We start from the raw sequence: 25913 nt of genomic DNA on the forward strand, positions 1-25913 counted from the left end.
ATATTTATATAAATTATTTAAATAAGAAAATAGATAAACATGTGTCGAAAAATCAACATCGTCATATGTTAAAATATGGATGGAGTACTTAGGGATTGTTTGGATGTCATACTCAAATTGTTTAAGATAGCTACACTTTTTTTAACTAATATGACTAACATTGACCACGAAAATTAAAGTTACACCTTAGTTAGAATAGTACAAACTTACGTATTTTTATGGCACGAACACTTATAAAGATAAAAGAATATTACCACAGATATCACACGAACCAAATACACCAAGATACCTAACCAAAATGATGGTATGGTGACTAAACAATCCCTCGGTTATATCATGGTACTACTTGACATGTCACTTCTTGCTCGGGATCTGGATCCTCTACACTGCTCCATGTGCAGTACTGCTCACTGACAAATAGGCTCTACAGGCTATAGGGTCTATCTGTCAGTACTGCAGAGGATCTCAGTTACTACGCTCGGCATAGAAAAAGTGCGCTCGGCATAGAAAACGTGGGGTAGGTTGTACAATAGTAATACTTTTGTAATTATACGTAAGTGAAGGGTTAGACTGAAAAGGTTTCTGAAACCTAGTAGATGAGAAATTCATTTTTTTCTTAAAAAAAAGATAAAGAGAGTGGAGAGAGTCAGAGGGCGAGCCGAGAAGGGGGGGCGTATAGCACACGTGGAGGCTGACGATAAAGATTTTTTTCCCCCAATTCCGCTTCCTCGCGTGCGATTTGATCTCGGCCAAGAGCTTCCACGGAGCGACTTCTCCCGATCCGGGCGTCGAATCCCATGGCGGCCAACGCCGGCGGCAACAAGATCCGCAACGCCAAACTGGTGAGGATTTTCCCAATCCCGTCTGTTCCAATTCCAGGTTCTTGATTTCGCCGTCGACCGAATCGCGATCTTATATCTTATATCTTTCTCTTTTTTTTTCTTTTTAATCGCGTGCGATTGTTTCGGATCGTATAATAATGGCGTTACATATTTATTGGTTAATTATCAATGGAGTGTTGTTCTGTTATCGCTAAAGTCTGAGTCTTTGTTAGCATGGAGACACAGTAGTTCTGTTTTTTTGGGTGTCGTTCCCAATTTTTCATGCCAAGTGATGTTCATCCAGAATGCGCACAGAGCACAGTGATGATGATTCTGAGCTCATGTCCATGTTCAATTCCATTTGTGGTCACATTTTCGTTATAAGCACAAATTTTATGTTGTGGGGGAAATTCAGTGTGAGCATATACAGGTATTGCATTGCTAGAATCTTATTGGGCTATGCAGCGCTGACTTTTTCAGTGTGCTTGGACTCTTTAGGTTCTTCTTGGAGATGTGGGCGCTGGGAAATCTAGCTTGGTGCTTCGTTTTGTAAAAGGGCAGTTTGTTGAGTTTCAGGTTAGCTTGTTCATCTGCTTATCTTGTTGAGGGTTGCAGATTGAGAGGGTTTATGGCTTTATGTTCTCCAAATGATGAATATTGGCCTGTCTATCTGTAGGAATCGACAATTGGAGCAGCATTTTTCTCGCAGACCTTGGCAGTTAATGATGAAACTGTGAAGTTTGAAATCTGGGATACAGCTGGGCAGGAGAGGTACCATAGTTTGGCTCCCATGTACTATAGGGGTGCGGCTGCTGCCATAGTGGTCTATGACATCACGAATCCGGTTAGTACAATGCAGCTGGTTTCCTTTTACTAGGTTTTTATAGTAATAGGCGTTCCATTCATGATTTACTTGGCGGTTGTTCTTATTAATTATAATTAGTTTTTTATGATAATAGCTCCTATAGTGGTGTTTATTGATACATGCATGGATAATAGCATAAATGCAATTCAAAAAAACTATGATTGTTACGTCCACAGTATTTCTACAGAATAAAAGCCATCAAAACTTGAGAATCGACAAGATATAGTTTAGCATTAATGGTGTATGTGATACTAATGGTAGATCTCAATGGTGTGTCAATGATGATCTATACTTCTATTTGTGTTGATAGGTTCTGTAGTTAAAGCCTGACACGATAATGTTTAGGTGTTTGTTTAAGTGGTTCTGCACTAACTGGATACATGCCTGACTACGTGTCCAATTTTGAAGAATTTTTATTACTTTTTGAAATTTTTTTAAAAAAATTTAAAACTAAACTCTTCCAAGAATTATTTCCATATCTAGACCTTTTGGCCATGCCATCCTGTATGACGTTGCCAAATAACACTGTCATGCCATGAGTTGGTGTGCGGTATTTTTCTGTCATGCCAGTTTTGCTAGTATGGCCAAATAACATTGTCACGCCATCTAGATTAGCGGGTTGGCGTTGTCAAAGTGTTTAGATTTGGAAATAAGTTCTGAGAGGGTTTAGATTTAAAATATAAAAATAAAAAAGGTTCAACAAAAATAAATCGATCAATTTTGAGCCTGGCTGTATCATGGGATGAATATTGAATCTCTTATTTGCAGCCATGTTCTAAAGCATGCACTCATCCACGTTAGGCTCAATCGGTCTAGTAATCTGAAGCAGTATATAATTCTAACATAGCGCAGCTCCGACTGTTTTTTCTCGTATAGATGGAAGTGCCTGTTCAGATATTTTAACATGTCTCTCTACTTTTAGGCCTCTTTCACACGTGCAAAGAAATGGGTTCAAGAACTTCAAGCTCAAGGTAGTTTGCTGTGCTATATGAGGAAATGGCATCTGTGTTTGAGGTCTCGTATTGTTTTAAAGATTGTGGAACTGGTATTTCGAAATAAGAATTTTACTGGACTTATACAACTTATCAGCTCCTTGAACTGTTAGTTCGTAAGTAATCCACCACATCTGCATGTGATGATGGCATTATTGGGCACCTAATTTTATCACTTATGTATACGTTTGCCACCAACAGTTATTGATCTTATTAGTGTCGTATATAGTTTTCCTTATATGCTGTCTTTGATTTCATACTTCTGTATGGTTATTAAATAATCAAGAAGCATAGGTTCTTTTCTTATTATTCTATCGCTTGCAATTTTGTATTATTACGCACATTAACTCCCTGAGAAATTTCACCTTTTTACTTTTGGATTTGGTTAATGAAATTGTCAATAATATGTTTATCTAGCTTGTCAAAATAATTTTGAGTTGTCCTTTGATATAGGTAACTCAAGTACGGTGGTGGCTCTGGCTGGCAACAAGGCTGATTTACTAGAAACAAGGCAGGTGCAAATAGAGGTATCTTTCCTTTTCTTTCTCCCTCACTCTGGTGTCATATGCGAAATCAGTATGACAGTATTCACTATCCTATGTTGCCAAGGTGAAATTTTCTGTCACATTGTATAGGTAGGTTCTCTTGCCGTTTCTAAAAAGAAACAGTGCAATCACTCTTTCTGTTTATATTTTGTATGACAGTTGACTGTGTCTACAAAGAAAATAAATTTTGAATGAGATGAATGCACCTTGCATAGCCTTCAACCTTTTACTTAGCTCTGCAATGAATAAAAAATATTGAGCAACATACTTTTACATTACATCCTTTTATCATACCCTTACTTTAATCTGTTTTAATTGAAAAGTATATTATTAGAAAAATATTATGTATTAGTACAAGACAGTGGTTCATGATCAATCTTGCAGTGCATATTTCATACAGCCATTCTGTTAATCCTCCGTGTGAGGTAGTTAGAGTGTTATTTACTATCAGCATGAAAGCATGATTGTCCTGTGCTTTTTGTTAGCTTTCCAGGAAAAACATGCTCATGGCATGTAATGGGAAATTGGGGCATGAGAATGACACTACTTTCTACTGTTTGTAGTATGTTGTTTGCTTGTTATGGTGTTCACTTGTATGTTACAACTCCTTTTTTTCTGCAGGAAGCAAAGACATATGCCCAGGAGAATGGGCTTTTCTTCATGGAAACATCTGCGAAAACTGCAATCAATGTGAATGACATATTTTATGAAATTGGTCAGTTCACCTGTATGCATTTTAGTTGGGTGGATTTGTTATGTTCTTATTGTTAGTCGATCTTCAGGCTATTAGATAATCAACCTTTCTATTGATCTACAATCACCCATGCTAATATTAACCGTTTCTTTAGTTGTTTGAACTGAAGATATGATAGTACACACAAAATTAAACATCTATTATGCATTCTCATTGCAGCAAAAAGATTACTTCAAGGACAGCCAGCTCAGAACCCACAGGCCGGGATGGTCCTCTCCCAGAGACCAAATGAGAGACTGGTCAGCTCTGCCTCATGCTGCTCTTGAAGCATAGTTTAATTGTGTCTTATATCTAGGAGAGCAAAATTTCAACAAACTATTCCTAAAGTTCTTGTGTGACCACCTTCATGGCTACATACGCAGCCTTCGTGCTCCTTTCTTTTCTTTCTTTGTGCCTGTCATGTAAATTGTCAATACGAGAATGCCACAGCAGAGACTTGAAATTGGTACCCAGTTGTTGATTGCGCTTTATCATTGTTACTGAACCTGGTTGAGCTTTCACATTTCATTCTCATGAGTTCTGTGACCTTGGTCAGTGAGGAGTTATACCTGGCGTGCATTTACCTTTGGTTGCTCACTCTATTGCAGCACCGAGGATAAAAGTTTCTGAAGTTCACTCTAACTTGGGCTGGCTAAGTTCTCAAAGTTCCTGAAAATAAAAAAAAAATAGCTGCATATATCCTACGGGTATAGAGGCAGGGTAAAAAAAATCCTTCTCTAAAAAAAAAAAAAAGATTGCAGCACCGAGGAAACTAATTTTGTTTTCTTTCAAAAGTAGATGAAAAAAAAACAAACGGCATATTTATAAATAAAAATAATTTGTGAATAAAAGCTAAAGGTTAGAAAATAAACTTTGGTGAAAAAAAAACCCTAAAATCAATTCTAAATTTGAGGTTAAAAATTTAAATTTTGATTTATAAGCAGCAGCGAAAAAATAGAGGTGATAAATTGCTTGCAAAAGTTGGTTACATTTCATTTACATAGAACCATTAGGATGGATCCTTTCGACGAATTCAAACGTCAGAGACAAGATTCGGTACCGATTTTACGTGTCCTGAGAACAGGTAAACCGGATATCAGGATATGCATCCAAGGACAGGAACATTCAAAGATATCATCAAGGTCAGAAATATTCAAATACTATAGCATTGGAGGTTGCACTGTTGGACAATTGATCCACAGGAATTTTCTTCAGATATACACACGATGCATGCAGGAGCGGAGAAACAGCATGCTGGAAATTCAGTACGCGCCCGATAGGCTAAGGAACTCCAGCCTTGCTGAAAATAGCGCAAATTTGGCCTAATCTAAACTTGTTTGCTAGCACTTTATATATTCACTTTACCCTAGTTAACCTGATATGTCCATAACTTTACACATCAAGATCATAAGGAGGATCGCTGGAATACCAACTCATTGTTGATGGTTCTAGGATCTGCATTGCCTGATTGATCATGACCACTTCCCCAATGTTTTCTTCACGCCTTTCAAAATCTTCATAAACCACATTGTGTTCATGACAAAGAGCACTGATGGCACAATGAATGTCAAGTAGTACCCAAAAGCATGCATCTGCACAACCTGTATTGTAGTCAACAAGAAGAATATAGTAGTAAGAACGTGTCAGATGGTATACTTATAAGTACAATAATATAGAATAAATGCATCTTCAATGGAGATGTTAGTACCTGACTGTAGTGCAAATAGATGTGGTAAAATACGTACATGAATAAAAGTATCCTCGCCACCTGATTGAAAAAAATTAATAACTCGCTAAGATAAAGAGCCAAAAGCACAACATCAAGGAAAAGAAATTCTCTCTAACTAAACAGTTTAGTCAGGTACATAAGGAAATCATCCTACTACAGCAGCCTTCTATGCCATCTGTCCATACCACATCCAATTTGGTGAAGTTACATTGCCAACACAATTTTATGGGGACAGTTATTCACAATCACAAACCTATTCTCTTTTTCTTATTTGTTCTATGGACATGAATCTTTTATTATGGGTCCTCAGTGAAGATCATGCTTGAAACTTCACATTTAAATTTCAACAAAATAGAGCACATGGTATAGAAGGCTGCTTCTTCAATGCTATGCAAGAAATTCACTCACCAGCCATGCAATAAACATAAGAATACCATTAACCAAGTACGCACTTGACTTTTTCAGTCCAGCTGTGTCAAGAAACCTTAAAATAAATTGAAACAAGAGAATGTTATAACCAAATAACTGAGATGAAATAAATTCATAAGAGAAATGAAACATGCTCAACTTGCTTACCATCTCAAGTTAATTTCAGGGGTGGTTGTTTCTGAAATAAGAACCATGTATGTGTAGAATTGGCCCTCCCCTGACAACATTGTGTAAGCTATTGCAACTAGAGAAAGGGTATGATGGACAATCTGCAAGACAATATACAACCATAAGGTATTGATAACCAGGCATTACTTAACCGTCTAACATGCCACCAAAATTATTGCATGAGCTTAATCAAACGAAACAAATTTTAACTAAACCTAATTCATTAGTAATTAGCGTGGTTTATAACAATATATACACAAATGCTGAACACATACGTATTCCATTCCACCAAGGGAAGGATACAACCAGAAGATCATTGCAAGGTCAGCGATGAAGTAGCCCACAGAAACCTGTCAGCATACAGCCAGGACAAAAATATGTCAATTGAACAATTAACATAATTCCAGAATTAAGAAAGTCACTGTAGACTGAATGTTATTTAGTACCCCTAATGCAAAAGTGGAGATGACCGAATTGCGGAATGTGATGGGCCCCTTAAGGCGATCAGAGAACAGGTCTGTAGACATGACAAGATATAATGATATAGCTGTGATGAAGATCGCATGTGCACTGGACATACCCCTGAAAAAGATAATTTGTTGTTACTATGCAATTTATGAGAAGCAAAATATCAGGGTGGGAACAATATATGTACTAGATCTTAACAACGCTGACCTGTTGTTCCATTCAACACGCTGTATCTTTGTCAGTGAAGAATATCCCTTAAAGTAAAATGAGCTCAGCAGCCGTGTGAGATCATATGCCTACAGGGATCATGCCATTATGAAATTAAAAACATGCTGTTGAATAATTAAAAGCTGGCAAGCAATGGAAACAACTCCAAAAATGCTATGGTCAGTTTCCAGCAATAAATATGGCATATATTATGTCAGATTCGTTTATTCCAAATATTGTTTTGTCATTGACGAAAGATAGCAAAAATCTAGTTAGTGATTGTTAGTTGTATGTCATAACTCCAACACTGGATGCCATTTTTGCCTTGTTTTACATTCTTCAGTTAAAACAAGTCCATTCAACTTAAAATGAAAACAGTTTAATGGATCAATGCTACTTAGCAGAAACTATACCAAGCATACTAAATTCAACAGAAACTTTGTTAAAATTTTGGTCCAATTATTAAATTGAAGATATCAAGGAATAAATGGGAAAATCAATGTGCTCAATGCATTAACTAGAGGTCCAGAACTCTAAAAGCAGTAGTACTAGATAAAGTTTTTTTTCCAAAAGTTACAGCTAATCTTTGATTCAATTAGTATTGACAAAATCTACTCCTACTGGAGCTTCTGGTGTCACTTGTTGGTTGAAGTCCTCGACCATTTCGTGCTACTAAAATTCTCACAAATCAACAAGCAGAAACATATAATCATCGGCAAGCATTATGCTGACTATGCAATGCAATCATCAATCACAACTTAGAAGCAGGTGGGGAAAAATTACCATCTTGCAGAGAACAATGCCAACGAGCACCGAGGTGTATGGAACCACTGGATCAGCTAGCAAGTAGTCCCTCATCAACTCCTGAGCTTGGTTGTAGCCCATCATCGCCATCCTCCCAGACTACCCAAAATCGCCTGCACAACAAGATGTTGAGATGAACTTAACCACATTTGAGAAAATCCTGAAAAGATGCATCATTTGGCGCCTCAAAACACCTAACAGAAATCAGGGGCACACCTAAGACCTAAACGGGGATCATGGGGTTCATCTGATTCTGAACCCCCCACCCCCAACACAAAAAAAAAAAAAAAAATCTTTTTTAGAACAAACTTCTTTTACTACCACAGCAGCTACCACACGCATCAAAGAAATCCTAACAAAAAAAGAAAAAGAAGAACGAAACCAACCCGGAGCCTGGCCGGATCACCAACCCACGCCCACACCCGCCGCCGGAGGAGTGGTACGAGAGAAGGACGAATACCTCTCGATTCGATCCGGACCGGCCGCGTCGGCCCCCGGCCCGCGGCGAACGCGGAGGAGAAAGGGCGGCTACACGAGTGGAGGCGGCGGGGTGGGAGAAGGGCAGGCTCAGCTCAGCTCAGCTCCATTCCTCCTCCTCCTCCTCCCCGGCGAGGTTGCGTTGCTTTGCTTGCTTTTGGCTGCAGTGAGAGGAGGAGCAGGAAGGCTGAAGGTGGAAGACAAGGGCTTCTCAATTTGGGGGGTGGTTGCCACTATACATCATTTGCTAACAACCATTTTCATTAGACAAAAAAATAAATAAAAAGTGGCTAATAAATGGTTTTATTAATCATAATCTATTGATTGATTAATTACTTACTTACTTGTATTGTGTTGTTGGTGAGGCATTGAGGGTGCTAAACAGCCTAGACTGAACTGCTAATCATTGTATAATAAAAAGGTTTATTAATTAAAATGTAATATTTAATAAATAAAATAATTAATTACTTGTATTGCTGGTGAGGCCTTGAGGGTGGTGCTAAACAGCCTAGACTGAACTGCTTGCTAATCATTGTATCTAAGCAAACAGTCAAATTAAGGAAAGGTGGCAATGGGGGTAGAAGGGTCATTTTGGGAGTATTAAAAGGAATATTAGCAGCATATTATGGGATAGGTCTAAAATAAGCTGAACATGCTAAGCAGCAGCAGCATGCTATGCACGTTAACCAACGGCGATCTCGTGGCCCCTACCGACGAAAAAGCGAAAAAAAAAGTGTATTTTTGCCGTTCTCACGGCCAGTAACCGCTTCTTTTTTTTCAGCTCTACTAGGTGCTCATCATTTGGTTGGTTTTGGAAAAAATAAAAATGATGTATTTATAAACTAAAAATAGTTTACAAATAAAAAAAAATCCAACAAATAACAACTATTTTAGGTCACAGTGACTAGGATGATGAATATAAAATTATATGAGTTGGTTTATAAGATAAAAACTGATACGATAAGCGAGTAAGTAGGTTTGTAATCTATGTTCAAAGCTTAATGTAAGTAGGATGGCATTGGATTCAAAGAGGAGCAAGTAGTGTCTTTTCAATTAAAAGAAAGATCAGTGTACAGTGGTAGTTGTTTTTTTTTATGACGTGGACTATATAAAAAGAGATTACTGTGCGTTTGTATCGTAAAATGCACTTAAATGTAAAAATAAACAATATATTTTAATAATTAGTCAGGTGGATGAGGATTGAGGAGCATCCCACTTTTTAAGTCGGTCATCTCTACCATTAATTACATATATACTACTAAATCCAACGTAAACGAAGAGACTGCTCTCTCCGTTTTATAATATAAATATTTCTAATGTTGACTATATTTATATGCATATTAATAATCTATACGTGTATTAAAAAGGTAATTGCTATTCATATGATCCCATCTTACGTATGATTCAATTGATCAACGGGTGCAAGAGTCACTCACTTGATTCTCTTTGTCTAATCAAATTACAATGTTTTAGTCGTACGCAGGTAGTATAATTGGGTCATATATATATATATATATATATATATATATATAAACAGAGGGAGTATCTACCTACCCAGATCCCTTGATTTTGTAATTGAAAGCCAAGCAACCTAACCAAGATATGGCCCTCAGCACCCTCCGATGATGTGAAGTTGCGAGGCCCCAGCTTCGAGAACACGAAAACTACGAGCACCAGTACTACAACACTTGGCAAAATATAAGCTCCTTTTGGTTTTGGTAGAGCCACCCACCGGCTTGGATCTGGATCAGTCCGGACGAGCTGCAGAATTAGGCTAAGTCTTAACTCTTTTGATGCGTGTTTCACATGCATGTCATACATATTAAATAGAATGTCACATCAGTAAAATTACTGATTTGATAATGTCATTAGATAAGGGAGTTTCATAAGATAAGAGAGAAATTTTATTCCCAATAGACTCATCTGGCTCGGGTACCTAGTTTACAGTCTTAATAACTATACCATAAAACTATACGCTAAAACTAGGCCGCGTTCGTTGGAACGCTGGTAAGATAACTTAACCTGGTACGAAAAACGTAGTAATAGATTAATACATAATTAATTAATTATTAAAAAAATATAAACTATATTAATATGATTTTTTTTAAAATAACTTTACTGTAGAAAATTTTTATAAAAAATACACCGTTTAGTAATTTAGGAAGCGTACGTGTGAAAACGAGGAAGATAAGTTAACTAAAGTGCCCCGCGCCCCCGACTTGGCCGTTCGATCGAGCCGACCCGTTCTGCTCTCGTCGCGCTCGCAATTGCCATAAATCCGGTCGCCCGAGACGTGGACGGGAATTCTCGCTGCTGCGGTGCGGGCGGTGTCGGCGGAAGAGAGATGGCATGTGCCCGGCCAGCCTTCGCTTGCACCGTTTTCCACTCTATTTATTTATTATGCTGCCCCCCGCGCTGTCCCTGTCTTAAAATAAATGTTTATTTTGGTTAAATGTTTTATCCTAAAACAAGCGACGGTTTTAGAAATTGCGTACCTTTCTATCATTAAAACAGTAAACACATAGTTATTATTTCTTCTTTTTGATTATGTTTATACTCGTAAACCAAAAAATTAATTTTAATTTTAATTTAGAGTAGATTTTAGAGTTTTTAAATAAAATTTACTTTTCAGCCTACGCTTTTAGTTTACTGAGAATACGTATCTAAAATTTCTATTTATAAATTATTTTTTAACTTGTAAATATATCATTTAGCATTTTTCATGATACTCGAACAATTAGTCACTTCCTTCGGGACTGGGATAGAGGAAGTAGCTAGCATGTGCGTCTGCTTCTTTTAATAATATTCTCCTCAGTGGTTTAATTTAATGTGGATTTCTTGTTGCGTTCAGTGTAAAGTTTCACACCCAAGTTAGAGACCAGTTGGTAGTTGGTAGTTGGTACTGGTATTACTACTGTTTGTGGAAGGGTCCGTAAGGGCAATGCTAATTCTATTGGAGCCTAGGAATTGGGCGCCCTATTCTTCCCCAAATTAGCTAGACAGTCACACGCTGCAGTTGAGCACCGGTAAAACATCAAGTTATTAATTCTAGGAACTGGTAAGTTTTGAGTGAATCAAGCATTAATAACACATAAAATAGTTATATATAGAGAACACATGAAATTTACTAATATTTTGAATGATGTTTTTAACTTCACTATTGGATGTAGTATCTGTAATATAATATTGCCCGCAATCCGCTAAACTGATTCCAACCTACAGCGATTTATCGTAGAGAAATTTTATGATGCTCGAGAAAACGCATAGAGCTACCGATTTTTTAACGTGACAATTTAATATCATTTTTACGCTAGAAAATATATTATCATATATTTTAAACATGGTAAAAAAAAACTCCTCACGGTATAGTATTTACAACCTTGAGAGTAACCTCGTTATAACATTTAGTGCTTCTATGGTGAGTGAACCACGTCATTCCAGCCTCAAGACCTAATATGATACTAAGTGCACATGGTCATATGTCGCATGTTCGATTCCTCCCAAGATATCGTAATTAGTACTAGTAAAAGCCACTATCGTGTAAAAGGAAATTGTTATGCATATGATTCAACAATCCAACTTACGTATGACACAACCATCCAACGGCTACAATGATACTCACTTGACCCATTTTGTCTAATCAACGGTGGTTGCAGTGTTTTAATCGTACGCATGTAGTACAACTAGGTCGTACGTATAGCGAGGTTGTAAAAGGAAATTATGGTATGAAGGGCAAGCAGTAAGTACTAATTCTCTTTTTTCCAATAATTAAAATGTTGTATATCCGGCTTATTGCAAAACACCCAACCAATTTATTCCTTACACGTGGGCCTTATTTGGTTAGGAGGAAATTGAACCCAGAGAAACTAGAAAAGGTGGAGGAATATGAATCCATGCTCATATCAATCCATAAAATTCTTTTAAGAGATCTGAGTGGGATATAAATATCTTTATGATTTCTCTCTATAACTGGTAGTGGAAAAATTCTTTATTATTTTTCCACACTTTATTTCTACACCCAAATAGTTTTTATCCGAATTAATTCTCGGGAAGATAATGTTTCTTACTTTGCGTGCGACTAATCAGCTATGTCGAAAATAACATGCCCTCCAATCTTTATTGTGCGTTAATAAGCACAGGCCAACATTATCTGTTGAGTGTTGACACGGGCGTGCAAGTGGGACAGTTGGGGGCGTGTACGTAGGTAAGCAGGAGACTATGCCCCTTTATTTTTTAATTGACGTCATTGGTCCTTTGAATCACATAAATAAAATAGAAAAACATAGAATTCTGATAGTAATGTAAGTATAAAATAAAGAATTACAAAACACAGAAAAAACGTAGGAATAGTCATTTGATTGGACCACAGGAAAAACACAGAAATATAAGTAAAGATAAAGACTCAAAAGAATTTTTTTATGAGGTTCTAACTCTTGTTAAATTTTCTTCAAAACTTGTATGAGAAGAGGTATTCCATAGGAATTTTATAGGATTTCATAGGGTGTATTCCTTTGATTCAAGGGCTTTATAGAAAAAATTCTTATACGAATAAAATCCTCTAAAACTCGTGTGAATTTCCTTTGATTCAAAGGGAGCCTTAACTTTTTATCTTATGTAAAATTTTTATCCAAATCCGCAAAATTATAAATCATACTTAAAGTTACTCAGTAATAAATCAAATCATAACAAAACCATCAATAATTATATATTTTTTAATAAGGTAAATAGTCAAACGTAAATCTAAAAGTTAATGGTATCGATTAAAAAACGAATGCAGTACAATTTAACAAAAGAAAACACGTATTGCTGGTACTAGGCACTACATAAATTGGTTGTTTTCTCTTGGACAACAACTGATTGACTTTGCATGTGTCCTCCCAAGCACTTTCGACGAACCATATTAGTTGAAGTCTCATTCCACACAAGTAGAGCCAATCATCATCAACTGGAGTACTACTTACTAATGACAGTAGTACTGCATACACTCAATTAATTAGCATGTGATGCCCAACGACTGCAGCGGTGAGGACGATGCCTGCTGTTAGGCCATGCTCGACGTTAGTTTTATGGACACAGTTAACTGTGACATGTAATCTAAAAAGTTTAAAACTGAATAAAACATCCCTCTATCAATACATAGTTTCATCTATTGTTGTTTCTAGGTTACATAAAAGACACAAGCTGTTTAGGTAGCAGCACATAGAAGGTTGCATCTACATCAAACTTATTTCATCTCTGTCTTCATTAACACTTTGTCACATCATCAAAAATATTTGCCTGACATCCTATTTATTGCATATGAAACTCCTATTGAGATTGGTCTTACCCCGGACCTCAAAAACAGAAAAAATATATATATATACTACATATCTCTCATAATAAATGCATATCTATAATTCAAATTTATCACAAATAAGTGTATATGTGGAGTACTATCCATCCCATATTCAAGCCTCTATTCACTTTATCCCTAACTATTTATCGCTATATACTATCTTTTTATTTATTGAGAGACATTTTAGTATTTAACTCTATAATGTTAAAATTATATATATATATATATATATATATATATAATACTACCTCCGTTTCATAATATAATATGTTTAATTTTTTTGTTACAACATTTGACCAATCGTCTTATTCAAAAATTTAGTATAAATATAAAAAATAACAAGTCGTGCTTAGAGTTCTTTTGATAATAAAGTAAGTCACAAGCAAAAAAATAATATTTTTATAATATTTTAAATAAGACAGATAGTCAAACATTCCAAGAAAAAAATTAAACATTAGTAATAATATAGTAGGACGAATTTGAACACACACCAAGCTAAAATATGTGCTATCTACTCCGTGCAAAGTACTCGTGTGAAACAGACATGCCACCCAGCCAGATGCTCCGGCTGGTACTTGGCTGTACAACGTACTATCCCCACAGCAATACCGCAAACCACGAGTACAGCGTAACGCCATCTCACCAATCCTGTCACCCATCCATGTTCCTGATATTTGAATCATTATCCGTAGCTACAGTAATCTAGGGTGATGTTATCTGCAATGTCTGAGAGACTCCAATCCATTGGAATTCAGGTCTGATTATCTGGGATAGGGATCAGCTGCAGTTGCGAGCTACGCAGTCTTGATCGATCTACCATTCAATTGAATACCAACGGCTAGATTTAAAACGTCTCTTCTTTTATTTACTTGTTATTTTGCAGATCACGGATAGAAATGATTCAGTTAGATGGGATTAGGAATATTTCACTTGGATGGAACTAAGGCCGCGTTCGTCGGGGCGACGAGTTAACTTACCACTCTCGTTTTCCACGCGCATGTTTCTCGAACTGCTAAACGGCGTATTTTTCATAAAAAAAAATGAGTAAAGTATATGACCGGTCCTTAAACTGGAGGCGCGGTACCACTTAGGTCCATAAATTTAGAAAATACACATTTAGATCCATGATCTCGTTTTAATGTATTATCCAATTCCAAATTTATGGACCTAGATGGTACATTAAAAACGAGAGCATGGACCTGGATGGTACAGCGCCATAAGTTTAAGCACCGGTCATGTACTTTACTCAAAAAAATTATAGGAAAGTTGTTTTAAAAAACCATATTAATCTATTTTATATTTGTTAATAATTAATAATTAATTAATCATGTATTAATCTATTACTACTTTTTCCACGCAAGGTAAGTTAACTTATCCATACCCTCACCGAACGCGACCTAAGTATGTAATGGCTAAATTAGTTATGATCAATGTGTTCTTCCCTAAAAAACGAAACTCCCATACTTTGATTTTATTTTTTGCAAATATTCACATCTAAACAAAAATTGTACTTTCTAGTTACAAAATAATTAATTCATGAAGTTTAGAATAAATTAATTTAGGTTTGCTAAGTAGCTATAGGGGAAGCAAAGGAAAACTAGCAGCTCTACGTTCAGCTATCGGTTGCTCATTCAACGGTGAGATGGATGGATTGCTTAAGTTGCAGTCAAAGCTGCAACTGCAGCCTAGCCATGTTTAGATGGCAAAATTTTCGAGAGAAGAGGTCATCGAACGTCGGAAGGTGTTTTCGGACATGAATAAAAAAACGAATTTCACAGCTCGGCTGGCTACGAGATAAATTTTTTTAGCCTAATTAAACCGTCATTAGCATGTGTTGGTTACTGTAGCACTTATGACTAATCATAAATTAATTAGGCTCAAAAGATTTGTCTCAAGATTTTTTCCATAACTGTAAATTAGTTTTTCATTTCTTCTATGTTTAATGCTTCATTTAAATGTCCAAAAATTCGATGTGATGCTTTTGGGAACTAAACCAGGCCTTATCCTGATCCGAGTATCTGACATCCGGGTCCTCACATCCAGTGTGTGCCTGACTGCTTAAGTTGCAGTCTTGTTGTACTGTGCTCTTTTGTATCGATTTTTTAACCAGAATTCTCGGTTTTTATGTTCATGTTTTCCGAGCGACTGAATGATGTATTTTTCTATATAAAGTTCATCATTTTATATTTCTATTTCTGATGTAAATTTTCAACTTTACGATAGCTAATTCTATAGTTTATACCATTAAATAGCTATTAAAAATTCAAAAGATCTTTTGTCTTTATCTTCATACATCTACAAAAGAGAATGCAACCGACACATGCTCAAGATACTGTAGGGGCAGGGAAGAACATCTCACATGGATGACGAGAGATGCAGTAGTATAACAGATCAAGCATGTGATGAATCTTTTACTTTGTCCACAAGGGCATATTTCATTACATAATACATTTCAGGAAACTATATATACTTTGACCAAACTCATAAAACTATAAATTAAACCAATGAAACCATATATTTAGCATTAAATTATCACAAAATTACGGATAATAAAACTACAAATTGAGTAATAAAAATTAGAAATTTGTAAACGTGCCATTATAATTTTACAAAGTTAAAAATATGTCATTGGTATCTCAATAACATATGGGATCCGCACGAGTCATTGACATATCTCCAATTTTACAAAATTATAATGGCATCTTTGCAATTTTTCCTAAAAATAAAAATTATCCCAATACTACAAGTTTATGACAAATTTAATTACAAAACTACAACATTTATAGCTCTAATATAATAGTAGTGCTAGGTATTTAAACTCTAAAACTGTATTTTTTTTTAATGCTTAATATGTAGTTTTATGATATAACACCTTAAATATGCAGTTTTAAGGTAGTTTGATCGAAATACGCTTGGAGTTCTATGAAATTTGCTCAATATTACATAAATGCATAAAGTCAGTTAAATATATCATTAATTTGAGTCTGGATATGGTTTCAGTTAAAGGGAATAAGAGGATTGCCCTACTCAACAGTTTAACACTCACATTCCTTATTCTAGTTTTCCATTGTCAGCACTAGATTAAGCCTGAGGGACTAGGAACTAGCCACATCACTGACACAAAAGAAGGAACTAAGCAGATGGTATAAATATAAAATAGTAACTCTAAAGTTACCGCATAAACATTTTCAGACATAGTGGAAGTCAATTCATACCAAAACTGTTACACTCTAGCAGCACTTAACTAATTAGTTAAAAACATTACAAGAGGGCTACACCCATTGTGAAAGTGACCATTGGCAATTATTTTTAGCATACCAAAATCCATGCCATTATGTCAGATCACAGCGACTATAAGAAATGCTCTGCAAGTAAGCACGCTATTGCAGATATGCTTTCAGTTTTTTCTTGGATAAGTAGTTCCATTGCACCCCCTACCTGTCAAAGCAGCCACCCTACTTTCCTTTTCTCCACCATTTCTGAAGCTGTGCAAGTTCAACAGATTGGACTTCTGATATTACCATAATAACTTCCATTTTCTAAGGCCCTGTTTACCCCCTTTTTATCAAGTATCAAGCATTGCTGGTGAAGATGAGGATGTTGCAGCGCAGCAGAAGCTACCCTGCAGATTAGACTTCACTCCTGGTATTACCGTGAAAACTTCCCTTTCCTGTTGCCAGGTCTAACCTTTCCTTCAGTCCGAGGTGATGACGATGCCGATGTTGAGGAAGATATTGCAGCTCCAGCTGCCTTATCTTTGCTGAAGGCCTTCCGAACATCCTCTCTGAGTTCAGAAAAGCGCATCCTCTTGGTTTGCTGGTCCTCTGCTGTGCCACTTTCAAGGAAGAACAAATCGGTGGATTCTTCATTGAGAAACTTGTCGAGAACGTCTGAACAGTGTGGGAAGTACCGTCGCCCAAGCTCAACTGGAGCATAAACAGGGGTTTATTAAAGAACGGTAGAGAGCTGCAGATACTCTGGAAGCTTATATGTCGACATGCAGGTGCATATATTTACCATATACAGTACAAAAGTGTTTGACGAACTTTATAATAGATGCACGATTATAAGTTTAAACAATGACCTGTTTTTGTCAAGGCATCAAGGCGTTCACGTAACCTCTTGTTTTGCATTGTGGGGGTCTCATTTAGGTCAACCTCCTTCAGTTTACTGAAACTAGCTGATGTGAGACCAGCAAACTCTTCAGTTGAGTCAGCTCGTGCTATTCGCATGACAAGCTTGGCTTCTGAAGGGAAAAATATTCTTGCAAAGGCAACTGCAAGGCACAGAAATAGACTTCAGGCGTGATTTCAGAATTGTTATTCTAGCCTCTAGCTGGAAAGGGGGAAAAATCAAAATTGTAATGCCCACTGATGCTGAATTAGGTTCCCTCTTTTGTGCTGCATGTCATATTAAGTTGGTGGAGCATATTGCTATCATAAAAGAAACGAGAGTCTTTGATGCAGATGAAATATACATATCAGTACAGATAGAACTTATGCCCACTGAAGTTACTGAGAATACAATGACAAATTAGCTCAACAGAAATATGTTTCCAAATTCAAGAACGAAAAAGGCACCAATATGTAAAAACACACTCTAGGATATAAAATTAATCAATGTAAAAGATGGACTAGGATAATCGGCAACTTTTATAGACATCAGTAAGTTGTTGCAAACGCTTCAAAATGACAAACCAAGATAAATATGTGCTGACCTCTATTCTCCAAGTTTAGTAGCCTCATGTGAAAATTCTCATACAGCAGAGGTGTAACAATTGACTCCTCTGAAGACATCTGGTCCTGCAAAATGAATAATTTCCTCTTTATTTCTTGCTGTAAGATGCCGATGCACAAGTAGGCCTTGCTTCTCTCCTTGCACCTTTCTGCCTTCTCATTGCGGTCTTTCTCTCTTGTTAATCTCTTGCAGATTGTAAGAGCATCACGCCCGTCTTGTGTCCTTTCCAGCACAGAGGCCCCCTTTTCTATAAGCGAAACGATGATATCCGGTTCTCGTCTCATGCAAGCCATATGAAGCGGCGTGTATCCACTTGAATTCTTCAGATTCACATTAGCAGAGTCCAGTTTCAGCAATTCTGCCAACACTTTGGGCTCACAGTAGGCTGCGGCATAGTGTATGGCAAATGCATCATCCAAGGTAACCGGAGACTCTTTTAGAAGCATGCCAACAAGGTCAACATCATCAGAATCCAAGGCCTTGTGGATGTTCCGGACCCTTTTCTCATGTTCAGGGTCCAGAATGGCAGTGTGTGATTCATCAGGCACACGAACCTCCTTCACCTTGGCATATATATCATCTGGAAGCTGCTTCTCGAGGTAGCGATTGTCAACATTTGAGTTGGCAACCCTTTGGATACATTGATTTAGCAGGTCTGGAAGCTGGCAGGTGGCGGCAACTATAAGAATTGGCAGTATATCCTCAGCCAAAGCTTTGAACACGAAATCAGACAGTCGACGCTGCGACATAAGAACCCGATTAGTTAGAATTTAGGGATTCACATTTATCTGTGTTACTGAGCTACTCATTCAACAGAATGATGAATTGTTTGCAACAAATACAGATACTAAATATCCATCTGTGTTAGTACCCAGCAACTCGTTCCATGAATTGTTTGCAAATTCGGACACTAATTTACAGCCAGTTTATAACACCATCCTGCAATTTCGTTTTTTTTTTTTCCTGAAGTGAAGTTGCTTGAGTACCATGAGTGCAAAGAAGATGTTTTGGTAGCTGATTACCTGGAAGAGGGAGACAAGCTCGGAGATCTGGAAGCCTGAGGCGGCGTACGTGGACTCGACGATGAAGTCGATCGCCGGCCGGCACGCGTCGTGGGTGCACCCGTCGACGCCGTTGTCCAAGCAGACGGCCGCCTCAGGGGATGCCGACCTGAGGCGGCCGGTATACAGGTACCCAAGAACGGCGACGAGGGCGTCTCGCCCGATGTGGCGCCCGCCGGGGACCAGCCCGTCGAGCTTCAGCTGCGGCTTTTCGCCGGCGCCGCCGCCGCCGGCGGCGGGGGCGGAAGAGAAATGGTCGTAGAAGAAGCGGCTCCTGGCGGCGAGGATGCAGCGGTGGACGCCGACGGCGGCGGCGCCGGGGTCCCCGCCGCCTCCAGTGGCGAGGATGATCTCGGCGTCCGTGCAGTTGAGGAAGGCCGGGTCGAGGAGGTGCTCGAGGTTTCTGCTGAGGCGGTCGAGGCTGACGGCGTCGAGGTTGGCTGCAGCCGGCTGCGGCGGCGACGGCGGCGACGAGGAGGAGAAGCTTATGGTCGACGTCTCCATGAGGAGAATCTAGAAGCTTCTAGAATCTACTTCTCCCTCATGATTCTTGCAGTTGTGCAAGCAAAAAAATCCGAACTCAGAGAAGCTCCAAAGATCAAAGACTTTTACACCAAATCAAAAACCTCCCGAATTAACTCCAAAACAGCGGAGGAACAGCCAAATCAAGCATAATTTTTTCCCAGAATCGAACAAGAAACGGTTCAAGGTTCCCAAAAAAACTAAACCAAGAACGGCAAACTCTCCTCCCAGAAAAGGGAAAAGAAGCACACACGCCCGCACGCGCGCGCGCGCTCAAAATCAGCCAAGCATAACCAAATCGAGCCGCAGCAAAAGCCTAGGCGAAGCGGATTCGCGGGAGCAGCGAAGGTCGGAGCACAGAAGCCAGAAGACGAAAGGCTGCCAGCGCCGCCGCCGGCGCTGGTCTTATCCGGAAATTTCGCGCGTGTCTTTCTTCCTCGCCCCTGGCTCCGTCGCGTCGTCTCCGCGGGCGAGAAGGAAACAAGAACGTGCGCGCTTGGCCTTGTCGTGGGGAGGGAGCGGGGGGCGACGGTGACGCGATGCGGGTGGGCTGGCCGTGACGGTGCAGCCCGCGTCACGGGCGGTGACGTCGTCGGGGGAGAAATAGTCGCCGTCGCTTCGGCGAGGAAGGAATACTGCGACCGCCGACCTGGCTGGCTGCTGTGAAAGAGGATGGGGCCTGCGTGTCAGTGAGGGGGGGGGGGTGTGTGTGTGTTCGTGCAGTGCGGCTGCGGTGAGGGGGAGGCCAGGCGACGACCTTGACTTGACTTGGGGAGGGGACGAAAGAATAGGCTAATTGCCGGGCGTCCGCGGGGAGAGGCTGAACGCGAATAGGCCCGAAACATGTTTTTTTTACTTTATTTGTATAAAATTTGTATTTTTTATTTTATGTTTTCATACATAAATTTATATATAGAGAGATTTCTATATATTAAGTTTATATCTATAATGTTTTAGTGTATATGTAACATTTGTATCTATTATATTTTTATAGAGAAGAGTTTACATGTATAAAGATATATGCGTAAGCATGTATGCTTAAATTTTATAAGTATAAAGTTTGTATGTATAAAATATCTATGTGTGTGTGCACGCGTGTAGTAACCTATATCTATGCATATATGTTCTAAAACCGATCTCATGGGAGGGTGGCTTGTGGTTGCCCGCGCATTAGACCGACCCAGGGATGAAGGCCCTCATTAGTTGGCTTTCTTTTAATTAAAAATCAAATGTTATATTTATAAAATAACTATTTTGAAACAAAATCTATATATATATATATATATCATGATTTTTAGTAAAGAAAAAATAAACTATGAAGAAAAATTATAAAAACAATTTTAGTTTTAAAATTAAAAATATAAATTTTAACTTATAACCACGAGAAAAACAAAAATATAAAGCTTGAACTATCGATCTGTAATTGCTAATTGTACACTACAGTTTTCTAACCAAAGGAACGGATACGTGTCGCTGAAAAGCCGCAGATCATCTAAATTTCATTAACTAAATTACCATTTAAATGATCATCCAAAATAAATTTTCTATCCATATCATATATCGCTCGAACAAAACATCCATATATATATTATTAATATTTTGCACACATATTTACTCATGTTATTATTGCTCTTAACTCTTGTGATTGGATATTGAGATATGGAGGAAAAAGAGAACATTTATATTTGAAGGTTTTTTTTTCAATATGGGTGACATGTTGGAACCCATTTTTCTCTTCCATCATAGGTGATCTGCTGAATTTGTTAAAAGTGTGGCTCAGAAAAATAAATAAGAGATATTTTTGTCATGTATCTTGTTCTAATCCTAAAATGACCAAGGCTCAGACGAGCGCGCGCCACAGAACCTGAATAGTTAGGCTGACCCAACAGCTGTATCACTCTTATGTTTAACACTTAAACATCGAAAGGGATTATCAAATGAAACACGGCTCGAAACGAGATATAAGCTAACACCAAAAAGGTAAGGTATGTTTGGGCGGCGGGGATTATCTGCTGGGCCCACATATCAGCCGCACTACTGTACAGTACAGCAGTATGTGTGGGGTTCCACGCTACCGTCGTGCACTCGTATCTAAATCTCGTGCCAGGCTAACATGACAGCAGCAGCAGCAGCAAACTCGCGTAAGGCTCACACAGTCACACGGAGCCCGAACAAAAAGAACAGAATGCAGTACCAGTGGTAATCAATTATCGGGTGCTGCAAATCGAAAAAAGAAAATTATCGGTGCCTATCTTTTCATTTATCTTAAAAAATAAACGAAACAATATATTTATAAGTAAAGATAATTTAAAATAAACTACGATAAAAATACCTAAAATTAATTTTAACTTAAAAAATTTAACTTTTATATTATTAACATAATCATAAACGAAAACGAGTTTCCGCCCCTACCACCAGTGCCACCCAAACCCGGAACCAATGCCACCCAAACCCGGACGCAGATTCAAGTGAGAGTTGCTCGCTAGCTGCGGGAGTTTTGAGGAGCACCCCAGGGGTCCACTCCAGCGCACAAGGCCGGATTGCCGACATAAGAGCAGCTACTATACCAAATTACTTCGATCATATTAAATAAATAGATGAGAACATTAATGTTTCTTTAGAAAGACCGAAGAACGGTATTCTGTTCGGACGGCATCTTTAAATAAATTTTGCCACATGCGCTTTTGTAGCTTTGCTGCAGTGTGGTACGGCACCCAGATGCCTTCGGCAACACCGTCGAAGCTATAGACGGCCCGAGACGGCGACGACCCGACAACATCGATGTCCTGGCAGCGGTTAGCGAGGGTGCCGCCTCCACCACTGGTGCTAGCAGGACGCCGAAGAGGCGAGATTTCCATGTGCACGCGTATGCTGAGGTTGCCGTTGCCACCGCCATGATCGAAGCTGCACTGGCTGTCTGGCTCACTCTACATTGACGCCTAGCTAGAGCCAACTAGCTAGACGAACCCAACAATTGTTTCGTATTTGGCTTAGCTTTGCTTGCGTGAGTGTGAATGTCTTCTGGTATCCTTATGTGATCAATCGATACCTATTAATATTGTTTGATGCACGTTAATACCTTTTGGTATCACGTGATACCACTTAGAATCTACTAAGTTGATACCTGCTGATACCTTCTGGTATCTTTTGGCATTATCTGACACATGTTGATATTAATCCATATCATCTAGATTTCCATATGAGAATCAAGTGATACCTATCGATACTTACTGATACATGTTGATATATGCTGATATCATATGGTACTGCCAGGTACCACCTGGTATCATGTTGTACTTTATATCCCTCAAGTAGCACTTGTCGAACAGATCTATGGCATGATACCAGTTGGTATCATCTGGTATCATACCAGGGGTATCATTTAGTACCAGCGATGTATGGCGGCGCGAGATGCATCGGAGGCGGTGGAGGCGTGCGGCACGTGGAGGTAGGCAAGCGGCGTGGATGCGAGCGACGCGTGGAGGCAGGTGATGCGTTGCCGCAGAGTGCCGCACACCGCGTGAAGGCGGGAGACGTGTGGAGGCGGGGGTGACGCGTGGATGCATGAACACGATCTATTTTAGTTATCCCGTTCGGACGGAATATCGTCGCCTAGCAGTCCTCATATTTTTTACATACTTAACCATTTATTTTATCTAAAATATCAATATGTAAAAATTAAGTTATACTTAAGAAATATGTCTAGTTATAAACTCAATCATAATTATATAAGTTTTGTCAATAAAATAAACAATCAATTAACGATGTCTTCTACTCCCTCTGTTCCACAATGTAAGTTTTTCTAGCATTTCCTAGATTTATATAGATGATAATGAATCTAGACACATATATAAAGTATGTATTCATCAATCAATGAATTTAGACAAATCTAGAAAGACTTACAATATGAACGGAGGTAGTATTAAATTATGAAAAATTATACGTTGACTATAAGTTTACGTGAAAAAGAAAATAGAAAATACATAAGCGAAAGATAGAGATAAAAAATATTAGAACCAACCTTAATATCTAATTTATTATATATATTAGTTCTAATATAAATTTACATAGCAGTTGATTCTACTACTCCCTCCGTTTTTTGATGCCGTTGATTTTTTATTTGCATTTGACAATTCTTTTTATTTAAAAGTTTTGTCCAAAAGTACAAAATTATATATATAATAAACCAAATCATAATAAAATAGTAAATAATTATATAATTTTTTTAAATAAAACAAATGATCAAATATAGATAAAAAGTCAACGACGTCAAACAAAGAATGAGGGGTCTGCCTAGTGATCAAATATTTGAAAATTCTAATTCCATCGATAAAATCCAATCACTATCGTTAGATGATAAACCGAAGACATGCACATAAGTCAAAAATCACGTACATACCCTCCCCACAGCCCTCCATGCATTACGCGCGTGTTTCGTAGAAGAATAAAAAATTAAACATTTGATCAATATCAAAAGTAAACAATGAGTAGTAAAATTGTGAGTAGCCCCACCCCTCTGAAAGTCCAAACCCAAAACTAGTGGGAGGCAAGGGCAAGAGCTTGATCGATTGACTTACGACGGGAGGCAGCGGCGTCTGGGGGCCGTGCGAGGTGGGCGACTGCACAGGGGCCTTAAAAATCATGGGCACCAAGATTTATAAAGTATACAAACTATATGTAATAGTTTTAGGTTTTTTAATTAGTCTAAGTTATCTTGACAGTTTAGTTCTTTAAGATTTTATTCCACAAGAAAATAAAGGTTCGGTCTAAATTCTAAATTTTTTGAAGCGACATGAGTGTTTTTCCAATACAACCATTGCATACACATCATTAGTTTTTATTTACTCAATATTAAGGCTCTATTTAGTGCTCTGAACTAGGCCTCATGTTTCACGGGAGGCTGCTGTGCAAGGAGGCAGCGTATCCCGCGCGGCCGGCGCGCGCACGTTGCAGCGCGTGCAATGCAACACCTTCCGGTAGCCTCACGTGCGCCGCGGGCCAAACAGAGAGAGAGAAAGAAAAAAGCAAGCGGCAACACCGCGACAGGCACAGCGGCGGCGGCGGAGTGAAAGTGGAGAACGTGCGAGCGAATCGGACGACGAGACGTCGGAAGTGGGAAGCTTTTTTCTTCTCCTCCGAGTCAACGACGACGCATGCATCACGACAAGTATAATGAATCGCGCGCGTTGCGGTAAACATGTATGGAGTTTTAATTAAAATATGTAGTTAACTAATTAAAATATACAGTTAAAAAAAGGGCAGGGATGGCGTGTCTGGTAGCCACGGCAGGCAGAAAAGCTCTAGGAGCTCCAAATCCCAGCGGCTTTAAAGACTTCAGATACTGCTTTTTTTTCACGTACTATCTTCTTTTTATATTATATAAAAAGATTTTCTAGTCTTTCTAAATTTATCAATTGATGAATACATATAATTTATATATATATGTCTAAATTATTAGCATTCGTATGAATCTATACTAGGCCAAAATGTGTTACAGTATTACATTATGAAAGAACATAATATAATGGTATTTATAAAATTAAATAAATTATCCTAGAAGATAAAAAAATAATATGTCAAGGGAATAAATAAATAAAGAGAGAGCAATCAGATCTGGTATGAGAATGGTTTCTAGACTATTTACAATATCTAATGAGATAGTTATGGCATTAAATTTAAATATAATAATATTTATATTAGGCGAGTAGTGTCTATTACTTTCTCAGTTTTTTATTTATGTCGTTGACTTTTGAGCCTATATATAACAATTTGTTTATTTAAAAATTTTATTTAAATATATAAAATTATAATTCAAGTTATAGTGTGTCAGACATTTTAAATGTCGTCATCGGCTCCTGAACTATGTTAGGCACACCTTGGGCCCATGGCAAAAAGGTTAACGAGCAAACGTTAGTATAGCCGTTAGCCTACGGTAGAAAATTGCTATTTTGTCATCCTTAAAATGTGATTTCGCTAGTGTCATTGCTAGCTTTGAATTTGCTCCCTTTGCTAAAATAACA

At 38.1% G+C, this 25913-nt stretch overlaps 3 protein-coding genes across 4 annotated transcripts; 1 reads left to right on the forward strand and 2 right to left on the reverse strand.

The window, feature by feature from the left end:
* The first annotated feature begins 619 nt into the window (after nt 1-619).
* Nucleotides 620-4444, forward strand: LOC102706177 (ras-related protein Rab5A-like). Its single transcript, XM_006650325.1, has 7 exons — nt 620-842; nt 1320-1397; nt 1498-1665; nt 2609-2657; nt 3132-3205; nt 3845-3938; nt 4137-4444. The coding sequence occupies exons 1-7, from the start codon at nt 798-800 to the stop codon at nt 4241-4243; spliced, it is 615 nt and encodes a 204-aa protein (XP_006650388.1). The 5' UTR covers nt 620-797; the 3' UTR covers nt 4244-4444.
* A 646-nt stretch (nt 4445-5090) lies between these two features.
* LOC102706459 (TLC domain-containing protein 4-B-like) lies at nt 5091-8432 on the reverse strand. 2 transcript variants are annotated; one of them, XM_006650326.3, is made up of 9 exons: nt 8222-8432; nt 7741-7874; nt 6958-7046; nt 6729-6864; nt 6558-6632; nt 6262-6383; nt 6094-6169; nt 5665-5724; nt 5091-5557 (listed from the first exon to the last, which is right to left on the reverse strand). In XM_006650326.3, exons 2-9 carry the CDS (start codon nt 7849-7851, stop codon nt 5429-5431), a joined length of 798 nt encoding a protein of 265 aa, XP_006650389.1. In that variant the 5' UTR covers nt 7852-7874; nt 8222-8432; the 3' UTR covers nt 5091-5428. The 2 variants fall into 2 exon arrangements, with proteins under 2 accessions (XP_006650389.1, XP_015690864.1); XM_015835378.2 differs by lacking the exon at nt 8222-8432 and adding an exon at nt 8148-8211.
* An 8165-nt stretch (nt 8433-16597) lies between these two features.
* LOC102711607 (BTB/POZ domain and ankyrin repeat-containing protein NPR3) lies at nt 16598-20420 on the reverse strand. Its single transcript, XM_040522352.1, has 4 exons — nt 19333-20420; nt 18291-19050; nt 17658-17849; nt 16598-17499 (listed from the first exon to the last, which is right to left on the reverse strand). Exons 1-4 carry the CDS (start codon nt 19873-19875, stop codon nt 17222-17224), a joined length of 1773 nt encoding a protein of 590 aa, XP_040378286.1. The 5' UTR covers nt 19876-20420; the 3' UTR covers nt 16598-17221.
* Nucleotides 20421-25913: the final 5493 nt, after the last annotated feature.

Source organism: Oryza brachyantha, chromosome 3 (assembly GCF_000231095.2).
Source record: "Oryza brachyantha chromosome 3, ObraRS2, whole genome shotgun sequence".
Lineage (NCBI taxonomy): Eukaryota > Viridiplantae > Streptophyta > Magnoliopsida > Poales > Poaceae > Oryza > Oryza brachyantha.

Excerpts from the sequence above, each read along its gene's own strand:
- LOC102706177 (XM_006650325.1), top strand. The coding sequence starts at position 798 with ATGGCGGCCAACGCCGGCGGCAACAAGATCCGCAACGCCAAACTG. Across the intron at positions 3,206-3,844 it reads CAAGGCAGGTGCAAATAGAG|GAAGCAAAGACATATGCCCA; the intron begins GTATCTTTCCTT and ends TTTTTTCTGCAG. Across the intron at positions 3,939-4,136 it reads TGACATATTTTATGAAATTG|CAAAAAGATTACTTCAAGGA; the intron begins GTCAGTTCACCT and ends TTCTCATTGCAG.
- LOC102706459 (XM_006650326.3), bottom strand. The coding sequence starts at position 7,851 with ATGGCGATGATGGGCTACAACCAAGCTCAGGAGTTGATGAGGGACTAC. Across the intron at positions 7,047-7,740 it reads GCATTGTTCTCTGCAAGATG|GCATATGATCTCACACGGCT; the intron begins GTAATTTTTCCC and ends TGATCCCTGTAG. Across the intron at positions 6,633-6,728 it reads TCTCCACTTTTGCATTAGGG|GTTTCTGTGGGCTACTTCAT; the intron begins GTACTAAATAAC and ends GTATGCTGACAG.
- LOC102711607 (XM_040522352.1), bottom strand. The coding sequence starts at position 19,875 with ATGGAGACGTCGACCATAAGCTTCTCCTCCTCGTCGCCGCCGTCGCCG. Across the intron at positions 17,850-18,290 it reads ACTAAACTTGGAGAATAGAG|TTGCCTTTGCAAGAATATTT; the intron begins GTCAGCACATAT and ends TGTGCCTTGCAG. Across the intron at positions 17,500-17,657 it reads TGATGCCTTGACAAAAACAG|TTGAGCTTGGGCGACGGTAC; the intron begins GTCATTGTTTAA and ends TTTATGCTCCAG.